The sequence below is a fragment of the Rana temporaria genome, chromosome 9 (assembly GCF_905171775.1).
Source record: "Rana temporaria chromosome 9, aRanTem1.1, whole genome shotgun sequence".
Taxonomy (NCBI): Eukaryota; Metazoa; Chordata; class Amphibia; order Anura; family Ranidae; genus Rana; species Rana temporaria.
The window spans coordinates 146,611,971-146,624,708 of record NC_053497.1 but is presented as its reverse complement, the minus strand read 5'-3'; the positions used below and the strand labels follow the sequence as shown (position 1 = coordinate 146,624,708).

At 49.9% G+C, this 12,738-nt stretch overlaps 1 protein-coding gene across 8 annotated transcripts in view; it reads right to left on the bottom strand.

Moving 5' to 3' along the window:
- Nucleotides 1–12,612, bottom strand: part of GOLGA2 (golgin A2) — a 118,833-nt gene extending 106,221 nt beyond the window's left edge. For all 8 annotated transcript variants that reach the window (XM_040324772.1, XM_040324774.1, XM_040324773.1 and 5 more), the window contains exon 1: nt 12,510–12,612. In XM_040324772.1, the coding sequence (XP_040180706.1) occupies nt 12,510–12,554 (45 nt within the window). In that variant the 5' untranslated portion in view covers nt 12,555–12,612. The remainder of the gene's footprint in view (nt 1–12,509) is intronic.
- Between the last annotated feature and the right edge of the window lie 126 nt (nt 12,613–12,738).

Below are 12,738 nucleotides of genomic sequence, written 5' to 3'. Positions count from 1 at the left end.
ACTCAGGTTAAACTGGATGGATCAGTGTCTTTATACAGCCCTGCCATCTATGTAACAATATATGTAAAGTCAACTTACAAAAAACCTGCCAAAGCGCCCGTTATAGAATATTCAAGCATGACCTTTTATATCTAAAGCCCCATACACACTAATAGATTTTCTGCAGATTTGTGTCTTCAGATTTACCCAAACCATGGAGTGCAAGGGCATGCCTGATTGCATACAAATTGAAACTCTAATGCCCTGTACACACGATCAGAAATTCCAACAGCAAAAGTCCGATGTGAGCTTTTGAACGGAAATTACGACTGTGTGTATGCTCCATCGGACTTTTGCGGTCGGAATTTCCGCCAACAAAAGATTGAGAGCCGATCGTCTGTAGCAAATCCGACGCGCAAAATTCTGACGCATGCTTGGAAGCACTGAACTTAATTTTCTCGACTTGCTGTAGTATTGTACGTCACTGTGTGTACGCAAGCCAAGCTTGAGTGGAATTCCGTCAGAAAAACCATTCAAGGTACGCGCCCTGTCCCGCCAAGCTCGTACGCAAAAATGAACGCATACATGAGTAGCGCCACATATGAAAACGGTGTTCAAACCACACATGTGAGGTATTGCCGCGATTGGTAGAGCGAGAGCAATAATTCTAGCTCTAGACCTCCTCTAACTCAAAACACGCAATCTGTAGAATTTTTTAAATGTCGCCTATGGAGATTTTAAAGAGTAAAAGTTTGTCGCCATTCCACGAGCGGACGCAATTTTGAAGTGTGAAAAATTGGGCTAACTTTACTGGCGTCTTATTTTTTAATAAAAAAAGGTGTATTTTTTCCCAAAAAAAGTGCGCTTGTAAGACCGCTGCGCAAATACCATGTGACAGAAAATATTTCAATGACCGCCATTTTATTCTCTAGGGTGTTAGAATAAAATATCTCTCTCTCTCTCTCTCTCTATCTATATATATATATATATATAAAATGTTTGGGGGTTCCAATTAGAGGGAAGGAGATGGCAGTGAAAACAGACAGGGGAAGCTCCATTAGCATTGCTGGTTGTCTTGTCATACCAATGGCCACCACAAGATGGCGCCAGATCACAGAAGGAATCATAAGCCTGCAGAAGGCTGCAAAGCCGCGGCCTCAATTACCGGCCGGCACAGTATTTAAGGTGAAAAACCTTCAGCCCCCAGAGCCCCCCCTTTTGCTTACCTGAACCCGATTGTGTCATCAACTGTCTCTGGTCCTCATTGGATAGATTTATAGCAGCACAGCCATTGGCTCCCGCTGCTGTCAATCAAGTCCAGTGACTCGGGAGCAGGAGTCTGTCTGCGTCAATGGAGGTAGCAGCAGGACTCGGGAGCACGCCTGTTCGGGTGTCCCCTTGGAATGCAGGTCTCCCGAAGGGGCACTTAATACAGGGAGGAGCCAGGAGCGCCGCTGGGGGACCCCAGAAGAGGAAAATCCGGACCATTCTGTGCAAAACCCTTACACAGAGGAGGTAAGAATAACATGTTTGTTATTTAAAAAAAAAAAAAACCTTTACAACACCTTTAATATTCTGGCCAATGGAAAGGACTTTAGGTTTTATAAGCCGCTTTTTCCTGTCAGGAGTAAAGGGCATTCAGAGGAGAAAATTGAACGCCCTGTGTGCATGAGCTTCTAAGGTAAGCCTTCCTATTTCTAATATATACAGAAAAATACCAGTTACTCACCGGTAGCTGTTTTTCTATGAGTCTTACAGGACGGCACCTTGAGAGTAGACTGGCTTCACCTGACAGGAAACACAATCAAAAAGAGGTTTAAAAACCCCGCCCCTCCCCGTGCACCTCAGTTCGTGATAAAGTAACCACCATAAGAGCACGGGAACCAGTATATGAAAATACAAACCATACAAAGTCATCAGGGTGGGAAATAGGCCTGCCGTCCTGTAAGACTCATAGAAAAACAGCTACCGGTGAGTAACTGGTATTTTCTCGAGTCGTCTTCCAGGACGGCACCTTGAGAGATAAGCAAGTAACCCTCAGGCCTACCTTAGGGTGGGACCACTGCCTGCAGGACTCTTCTGCCAAACGTCAAGTCTTGGGGTGACAGGAGTTCCACTCGGTAGTGTTTTAGAAAGGTGTTCTGGCTTGACCACGTTGCTGATCTACAGATTTGTTCCACTGAAACTCCTGCTCTCTCTGCCCAGGAGGTTGCTATAGATCTCGTGGAATGTGCCTTCACTTTAGGTACTGTTTTGCCAGCCTTACTGTATGCTATTGAAATTGCCTGTCTTATCCATCTAGATATGGAGGCTCTAGATGCTTGGCAACCCTTTTTCTGTCCTGAAAAGTTGATTAGCAAGTGTGATGAGCGTCTGAACTCGCTCACCCTTTCTAAATAAATTAACAAACAGCGTCTTACATCCAAACAATGAAAGGTTCGTTCTCTTTCATTCTGTGGGTTTGCGCAAAAAGAAGGAAGTATAACTTCTTGTGACCTATGAAACTTCGTTGCCACCTTAGGTAGGTACAGGGGATCCTGACTTAGGATTACCCTGTCCTCGAATAAACGAAAATAAGGCTCTTTGATTGAGAGCGCTTGCATGTCTCCTATTCTTTTAGCCGTGGTGATGGCCAAAAGAAAGGAGAATTTAAATACTAACAGCCTAACCGGAATGCTGTCTATCGGTTCAAACGGAGGTTTGGATAGCTGGTCTAACACCAGGGAGAGGTCCCAAGGGGGAACTCTGGATATCTGTATAGGAGACAACCTATCCCTGGCCGTCAGGAACCTCTTAATAAGAGGATCCAGAGCCAGCCTCTTGTCTAAAAAGTAGGACAAGGCGGCAACCTGTACTCTTAGGGTTCTCGTAGCTAGACCTAGATCTACCCCTTCCTGAAGGAACTCCAAGATAACTGATATTTCGGGTAGTGGAGCTTGTCTTGCCGCGCACCAGCGTGAAAACACTCCCCAGGTCTTGGCATAGATCTTCCTGGTAACTTCCTTACGACTCGCTAAGAGGGTATCTATTACCTTCTCTGAGCAACCCTTCCGCTGCAGGTTCCACCTCTCAAGTACCAGGCCGTCAGACTGAAAAAGCCTGGCTCTGGATGAAAGATCGGCCCTTGCCGCAGAAGGTCCACCTGGACCGGGAGAGGGAGGGGAGGAAGTACTGACCACTGTTCTAATATTGGAAACCAAGATCTTTTGGGCCACCAGGGAGCGATCAGGATCAGCTTCCCTTGTGAACGACTCAGTTTTTGCAATACCCTCGGGATCAGATTCAGGGGAGGGAAGGCATAGGCTAGGTAAAATGTCCAGGCCTGGGCCAACGCGTCCACACCCTCCGATCCCTGATCCCGGGAGAGGGAGAAGAACCTTTCTATCTTCTTGTTCCTCCTGTGAGCAAAGAGGTCCATTTCTGGGATGCCGAAATGATGACATACCAAATCGAAGACCTCCTGACTTAGTTCCCACTCTCCCTGGAGAATGGGTTGGCGGCTTAGAAAGTCTGCTTCTAGGTTTAGGACTCCCCTGATGTGAACTGCTGACAGGGAGCGGACACTCTGTTCTGCCCAGCCTAGAATTTCTAGGGACAATCTTAGGAGCGAACGGGACCTGGTGCCTCCCTGATGGTTCAGAAACGCCACCGTGGTCGCGTTGTCGGAGAGAATTTGTATTTCCTGGTTCAGGATTCTCTCCTCGAACGCTTCCAAGGCTCTTCCGACCGCTGATAATTCTCGGAAGTTGGAAGACGACTCCCTTTGGTGTCGATCCCAGGAACCCTGGGCCTGTAGGCCCTCCATGTGGGCTCCCCATCCCCAGGAGCTGGCATCCGTGGTTATCCTGAGGGGGTTTGACTGGTTCCACTGAAGGCCTCTTCCCAAGTTCCGAGGAATGAGCCACCACTCTAGAGTGTTCTTTACCGACTCTGGAATGGAGACCCTGGAGTCTAGGGATGTTTCCTTCCCGTCCCAGGAGGAGAGGAGGAAGGCCTGTAGTGGCCTGTAGTGGAGCTGGGCCCACGGAACTGCTGGGATGCATGAGGTCATAAGTCCCAACAACCTCATGATCTCCCTGAGTGAAATATCTGCTGTTCCCCTGACAGACCTGACCACTGAGATGAGTCTCTGGACCTTGTCTACTGGTAGGAGAAGCTTTTTCTCTAAGGAATCTATTAAGAATCCCAGATAGATCTTTCTCTGTTCTGGGAGGAGAGAAGATTTTTCTCTGTTTATAATCCATCCTAAGGATTCCAGTGTAGTCAGGACGGTGGTCAGGTCCGTGAGAAGAAGTGCTCGACTGGGATTGAACAGCAGCAGATCGTCGAGGTAGGGAACAAGGGAGATGCCCTTCAGATGTAGAAAGGCGACCACCTCTGCTAGCACCTTCGTGAAAACTCTTGGGCTGGAGGCAAGCCCAAAGGGAAGAGCAGTGAATTGCCAGTGTTGGATCCCCTGAGGGGAAACAATGGCGAATCTCAGGAATCTTTGATGGTCCTGGTAAATGGGGACATGGAGGTAGGCGTCCTTCAGGTCTATGGTTATCATAAATACCCCTTCTAAAAGAAGTCCTTTGAGACTGTAAATGTTCTCCATGCGGAACCTCTTGTAGAGGAGATAAGTATTCAGGGGTTTTAAGTTGATGATTAGACGGAATTTTCCCGAGGGTTTTGGTACTACGAAGATGTGAGAGTACACCCCCTGACCCTGTTGGTCTACCGGAACTGGGACTATGACCCTCTGTTGTGCTAGGTCTGACACATTCCCTAGAAGGCTTGCCGCTTTGAGGGGATTTTGGGGTAAATGAGTGAGGAGGAAAATTGGTGGGGGAAGATGACGGAATTCCAATCTGTAGCCTTCCTTCACTATCTGAAAAATATGAGGACTCCGTGTTATGCTTTCCCAAGCTGGAAGAAATCGGGAGAGCCTTCCCCCGACTCTCGAGTCACTTGGAGTCTTTCCCAGCGGGTTTAGGATCAGGGAAAAGGATTCCCCCTTTTGGTTTATCCTTTCCTGTGATCCACCTCCTATTAAAGGCCGCTCTTCGGTCTGAAGGTCGGTTTTTATTCTGGGGGCCTCGAAAAAATCTCCTCCTATTTTGTTTAGGTTTGGGAGGGAACCGTTTACCCTTTTCTGAGGCCCTAGTTAGAGCCTGGTCTAAACCTGTCCCAAAGAGGAGGGATCCCTCAAAGGGCAGGGCACAGAGACGGGATTTGGAGGCCAAATCTCCTTCCCATGTTTTGAGCCATAGTGCCCTTCTTGAGGCGTTAATAAGAGCGCCCGTTTTAGCAGAGGCTCGAGCGGACTCAATTGATGCGTCTGCTAGATAAGCGACAGCGCTACCTATGACTCTAAGGGAATCTCGGACATCCTTAAACTTTGAAGTCTGCGGGATATGTTCCAACATCCTGGATAGCCAGGTATCCGTATTCCTGGCAATGCAGGATGAGGCCAGGGCGGGCCCAAGGGCTGCCGCATTAGCCTCCCAGGCCCTGCGAAGGGAGGTCTCTGCCCGTCTGTCTAGTGAATCCTTTAAATTCCCAGCATCCTCAAAGGAAAGGTCAGACTGTCTAGACAGTTGAGCTAGGGAAGCGTCTAGTTTAGGGACTTTGAAAAATTTGTTTTCTAGTTCCTCCTTAAAGGGACAGCGCCTTTTCCAGGTTTTGTACCTTAGTAACTTCTTTTCAGGTTCAGCCCATTCTCTTAGAACCAAGTCCTGAAGAGATTGGTGAACTGGGATAACCTTTGGCTGGGGTTTAGCCAAACCCTGGTACATCTTATCCTGTGCTGACACTAGTTCGGCCGGCTGCTGAATCCCCTCAGAGGTATAGATAGCCGCCAGTAAACCACCCATGTAATCCGCTGAAAAAATGAATTTGCCTGATCTAGCATCTTCATCCTCCTCATCTGTCTGGCTATCAATGAGACCTTCTTCCTGAGCCTCTGAATCCTCAGAGTCTGACAGAAGAACGTCCCTAGCCCTCAACAATTTTGGAGCCGAGGTGGATAAGCTTTCCTGTGAGGAGGGTCCAGCTGCTAGGGGATCAGGTTCTTTGGTTTTTAAGACTTCCTTAAACTCTTTTAATGTGGAAAGCATCTCTGACTGAACCATCAGGAATTCTTTCATTATTAGCGAAGTTTCCTTCCCTGTGAGCTTTTGAATGCACTTAGCACACAAAAGCTTGGAATAGTCTGTGGCTAGCTTAATGCTACAATTCCCACATCTTTTAGCTTTAGATGTATGTTTAGCAGAAACACTAGAAGCCTCCCCCTGGGCAATAACCTCTTCCCCTGAAAGTAAAAGACAGAGGCTTTAATACAAAAGGAGTAGGGGAAGGGAAGGGGGGTGTGTGGGGAATAAGGACCCAGTCCAAGTGCCCCAATGAAGTTTCTGGAGTTAGACTCACCCCTGGTGGATCCTCTGCAGCAGCGGTTAGTGCCGGGCGGTCCTCACGCTCCATGGCACCGTCGAATCGGGCGCCACTCTCTCCCCTGCTGCGCTCCGTGCGTGTGAGCTAACGCCGATGGCGGCCGCCATTTTGGTGAAGACCGGAACTGGAAGTGCGTCATCACCATGCGCCGCCATTGATGCAGCGTCGAAATGCTGGCTCCACCGAGAAACGAGCCTGGGAGAACAGCAGCCGAGTCCACAGCGCGGAGATGCGTCTTTACCCGGCCCAGCAGGTAGGAAGACGCTCGGGAGAGAGGGATTCCAGCCACCTAGGTGTTCTGAGGTAGCCACTATCCCAGATACACCTAGCAGGGGGGGGTTTCCAAAACAAAGTTTTCCTTCAGCTCCCCCCCCCCTCAATACGGGGAGACCCTCTGGACAGGCAATAGCCTCACTGAGCTCAAGGCCTCCCAGGACCCATGGCTCACCTTCCAAGAGGGGGACCACCAGCCCCAGGCCTTAGGTCTTTTTAGAAAACAAAAAAACGTTTCGCTGGGGGAAACACAATCATGAACTGAGGTGCACGGGGAGGGGCGGGGTTTTTAAACCTCTTTTTGATTGTGTTTCCTGTCAGGTGAAGCCAGTCTACTCTCAAGGTGCCGTCCTGGAAGACGACTCGAGAAATACTGCCAAATAGAATAGGAACAATTCTGAACTGAGCTCCAGTCTGCCCAACCCCCGAGGCTCAAATACTCTCTGACTGGACACTATCGTGGAGGGATGAAGGGTTTCAGTGTAGACCTTTGAAAAGAAGTCTAAATATGCATATCAGGACCAGTAGTGTTCCGTCCCCACAGTTTGGTCTCTTTTACACCAGCTTCAGTTTGTATAGAGAAACATGAACAGCAAGCTTTTATTAAACATTCAGCAAGCTTCAAGCAGCTTTCTCTAAGCCTTTAAAGCGCCCTTCAGCTCCCGTTTGGAAAATGTTATACACAGATCCTAATGGGAGTGCTGACTTTAAAGGGGTTGTAAAGGTTTGTTTTTTATTTTCTAAATAGGTTCCTTTAAGCTAGTGCATTGTTGGTTCACTAACCTTTTCCTTCGATTTCCCTTCTAAATTTCTCACTTTCTGTTTCTCCTCAGTAAGCTATTCTGGCTAACTAACCCCCAGCCAGAACGGCTCGGGTGATGGGGGCAAGCTTACTGAGGAGAAACAGGAAGTAAAAAAAACAAAGAAAATAACATTCAGAAGGGAAATGGAAGGAAAGGGTAAGTGAACCAACAATGCACTAGCTTAACCACTTAAGGACCGCCTCCTGCAAATATACGTCAGCAGAATGGCACGGCTGGGCACATGCACGTACCTGTACGTCCTCTTTAAGTGCCCAGCCATGGGTCACGGGCGAGCGACCCGGTCCGAAGCTCTGTGACCGCGGCCCCCGATCGCCGCTGGAGTCCCGCGATCGGTCCCCGGAGCTGAAGAACGGGGAGAGCTGTGTGTAAACACAGCTTCCCCGTTCTTCACTGTGGCGCTGTCATCGATCGTGTGATCCCTCTTATATAGGGATTCACAATCAATGACGTCACACCTACAGCCACACCCCCCTACAGTTAGAAACACATATCAGGTCACACTTAACCCCTTCAGCACCCCCTAGTGGTTAACTCCCAAACTACAATTGTCATTTTCACAGCAAACAATGCATTTTTCTAGCATTTTTTGCTATGAAAATGACAATTGTGTCAAATGTGTCAAAATTGTCATGTGTCCGCCATATTGTCGCCACCATTAGTAGTAAAAAAAAAAAAAATATTAATAAAAATGCAATAAAAATATCCCCTATTTGTAAAACACTATAAATTTTGCGCAAACCAAAATCGATAAACGCTTATTTCGATTTTTTTTTAACAAAAATAGGATAGAAGAAAACGTATCAGCCTAAACTGAGGGCAAAAAAAAGTTGTTTTTATATATTTTTGGGGGATATATATTACAGCAAAAAAGAAAAAAATATTGATTTTTTTTCAAAATTGTCGCTCTATTTTTGTTTATAGCGCAAAAAATAAAAACCGCAGATGTGATCAAATACCACCAAAAGAAAGCTCTATTTGTGGGGAAAAAAGGACGCCAATTTTGTTTGGAAGCCACGTTGCACGACCGCGCAATTGTCTGTTAAAGCAACGCAGTGCCGAATCGCAAAAACTGGCCAGGTCCTTTACCTGCATTTTGGTCCAGGTCTTAAGTGGTTAAAGGAACCCATTTAGAAAATAAAAAATAAACCTTTACAACCCCTTTAAACTAGGGTGACCAGACATCCCCGGTTTCCGGGGACAGTCCCCGGTTTTGTTGCCCGATTCATGGCCGGATTATGCAGTCCTGTGCAATTTGCCATTAAAAAATAAAAATAAATATGTCCCTAGATTTCATTTTAAAAATCTGGTCACCTTACTTTAAACCAGCTTCAAGTAGTGCTGAAGCCTGCTAGCAGCTTTTTTAAAGTGACTTTCAGGACACCTATTAAGATCTGCATTCAACATTCAAATATTGGGTCTGATTGGTACTTTAAAACGTTTAACAAAGCTTGCTGATCGCACATCTCTTATACAAGCTGAAGCCCAAGTGAAACTGTCCTACATGGAAAAGGAGGGGGGTGTTTTGAAGCATCTGAAGGACGATATACAAATACCACCATGAATGTTTAGGGGAGCTTAGTGTCCTGTCACCCCCATCTCCCCACATTCCTTCTTCCCATGTCCCGTCACCCCCATCTCCCCTCATTCCTTCTTCCCATGTCCCGTCACCCCCATCTCCCCTCATTCCTTCTTCCCATGTCCCGTCACCCCCATCTCCCCACATTCCTTCTTCCCATGTCCCGTCACCCCCATCTCCCCTCATTCCTTCTTCCCATGTCCCGTCACCCCCATCTCCCCTCATTCCTTCTTCCCATGTCCCGTCACCCCCATCTCCCCTCATTCCTTCTTCCCATGTCCCGTCACCCCCATCTCCCCTCATTCCTTCTTCCCATGTCCCGTCACCCCCATCTCCCCACATTCCTTCTTCCCATGTCCCGTCACCCCCATCTCCCCTCATTCCTTCTTCCCATGTCCCGTCACCCCCATCTCCCCTCATTCCTTCTTCCCATGTCCCGTCACCCCCATCTCCCCTCATTCCTTCTTCCCATGTCCCGTCACCCCCATCTCCCCTCATTCCTTCTTCCCATGTCCCGTCACCCCCATCTCCCCTCATTCCTTCTTCCCATGTCCCGTCACCCGCATCTCCCCACATTCCTTCTTCCCATGTCCCGTCACCCGCATCTCCCCACATTCCTTCTTCCCATGTCCCGTCACCCCCATCTCCCCTCATTCCTTCTTCCCATGTCCCGTCACCCCCATCTCCCCACATTCCTTCTTCCCATGTCCCGTCACCCCCATCTCCCCTCATTCCTTCTTCCCATGTCCCGTCACCCCCATCTCCCCTCATTCCTTCTTCCCATGTCCCGTCACCCCCATCTCCCCTCATTCCTTCTTCCCATGTCCCGTCACCCCCATCTCCCCTCATTCCTTCTTCCCATGTCCCGTCACCCCCATCTCCCCTCATTCCTTCTTCCCATGTCCCGTCACCCCCATCTCCCCTCATTCCTTCTTCCCATGTCCCGTCACCCCCATCTCCCCACATTCCTTCTTCCCATGTCCCGTCACCCCCATCTCCCCTCATTCCTTCTTCCCATGTCCCGTCACCCCCATCTCCCCTCATTCCTTCTTCCCATGTCCCGTCACCCCCATCTCCCCTCATTCCTTCTTCCCATGTCCCGTCACCCCCATCTCCCCACATTCCTTCTTCCCATGCCCCGTCACCCCCATCTCCCCATGCCCCGTCACCCCCATCTCCCCATGTCCCGTCACCCCCATCTCCCCATGTCCCGTCACCCCCATCTCCCCATGTCCCGTCACCCCCATCTCCCCATGTCCCGTCACCCCCATCTCCCCACATTCCTTCTTCCCATGTCTCGTCACCCCCATCTCCCCACATTCCTTCTTCCCATGTCTCGTCACCCCCATCTCCCCACATTCCTTCTTCCCATGTCTCGTCACCCCCATCTCCCCACATTCCTTCTTCCCATGTCATGTCACCCCCATCTCCCCTCATTCCTTCTTGTCATGTCACCCCCATCTCCCCACATTCCTTCTTCCCATGTCATGTCACCCCCATCTCCCCACATTCCTTCTTCCCATGTCCTGTCACCCCCATCTCCCTGTATTTTGTCTGTTCTGTACCTGTCTCCACTTACACCCCCTTTCCACATTTCTTTGCTCCATGTCCTGTCACCCCAAATTTCTTACATCTCTCTGCCCTGGGTGTTGCCACCTCTGGATTCCTTTGCTCTGTGTCCTATCATCCATATTTCCCTGTTCCTCAACCCCTGTCTGCAGTAATCCTCCCACACCCCCTCCCCCACATTTCTTTGCTCTTTGTCCTGTTACCCCAAATTCCCCACATCTCTCAGCCCTGTGTGCTGCCACTCCCACGCCTCTGTATTTCTCTTCCCTGCGTCTTCCTGCATTCCATCACTCCCTGGACCCCTACATTCCTCTGCTCAATGTCCTGTCACCATGAACTCCCTGCATATCTCTGCCCTGTGCTGTCACCTACATCTCCCTGCATTTCTCTGTCATGTCATGTTTTCCTGTTTCATATATCCCCCTCTCATGTCTATGCTCCGTGTCCTTTCCCCCTGAATTATCAACATCCCCCTGCATTGTATCCCCCTGATCCCTTTATTTCTCTGTCCCATAGCCTGTCACTTTACCCCACATCCTGTATTCTATATCTCTGCCTCTCTATCCCATGTCTTGTGTATCTGTGCTGTGTGCCTGACCCGTCTCTCTGTCCCGGGTCCTGTCTCCATCACCTGTCTCTGTCCCGGGTCCTGTCTCCATCACCTGTCTCTGTCCCGGGTCCTGTCTCCATCACCTGTCTCTGTCCCGGGTCCTGTCTCCATCACCTGTCTCTGTCCCGGGTCCTGTCTCCATCACCTGTCTCTGTCCCAGGTCCTGTCTCCATCACCTCTCTCTGTCCCAGGTCCCATCACCCGTCTCTCTGTCCCAGGTCCCATCTCCATGTCCCAGGTCCCGTCTCCATCACCCGTCTTTCTATCCCAGGTCTTGTCTCTCTGACCCGTCTCTCTATCCCAGGTCTTGTCTCTCTGACCCGTCTCTCTATCCCACGTCTTGTCTCTCTGACCCGTCTCTCTATCCCACGTCTTGTCTCTCTGACCCGTCTCTCTATCCCACGTCTTGTCTCTCTGACCCGTCTCTCTATCCCACGTCTTGTCTCTCTGACCCGTCTCTCTATCCCAGGTCTTGTCTCTCTGACCCGTCTCTCTATCCCACGTCTTGTCTCTCTGACCCGTCTCTCTATCCCACGTCTTGTCTCTCTGACCTGTCTCTCTATCCCACGTCTTGTCTCTATGACCTGTCTCTCTATCCCACGTCTTGTCTCTCTGACCTGTCTCTCTATCCCACGTCTTGTCTCTCTGACCTGTCTCTCTATCCCACGTCTTGTCTCTCTGACCTGTCTCTCTCTATCCCACGTCTTGTCTCGGTGACCTGTCTCTCTATCCCACGTCTTGTCTCTGTGGCCTGTCTCTCTATCCCACGTCTTGTCTCTCTGACCTGTCTCTCTATCCCACGTCTTGTCTCTGTGACCTGTCTCTCTATCCCACGTCTTGTCTCTGTGACCTGTCTCTCTATCCCACGTCTTGTCTCTGTGACCTGTCTCTCTATCCCACGTCTTGTCTCTGTGACCTGTCTCTCTATCCCATGTCCCGTCTCTCTGACCTGTCTCTCTATCCCACGTCTTGTCTCTATGACCCGTCTCTCTATCCCACGTCTTGTCTCTCTGACCTGTCTCTCTATCCCAGGTCTTGTCTCTCTGGCCTGTCTCTCTATCCCATGTCCCGTCTCTCTGCCTATGTCCTGCGTGTCCGCCCATTCCCTGTCCTGTGCTGTCACCCGGCCCCAGTCCGCACACAGCGCCCCTGTCCTCCCCCGGCCGTGTCTCCTCTCCTCCCCCCGGCCTCTCTAATTTTAGTCTGACATACAGTGACACCCCCGGACCCCCCGTGTGGTGTTTACCTTCCTCCGGGCCGCCGCCAGCTTGTGCTGTCTATCGTCAGCCATCCTGGGTCCGGCCGGGGAACACGTCACCGCCTCCCCACAATACACCGCGAGCTGCGCTCCGCGAGACGTCACTGCCAGCTGGACCGTCCCAGGGGGCGGGGATGAAAGGGGCGGGGCAGGGTGGAAGGGGGGCGGGAACAGTCCTCAGCTGTCATCAGAAATATTATCACTCACTTTTATGTCA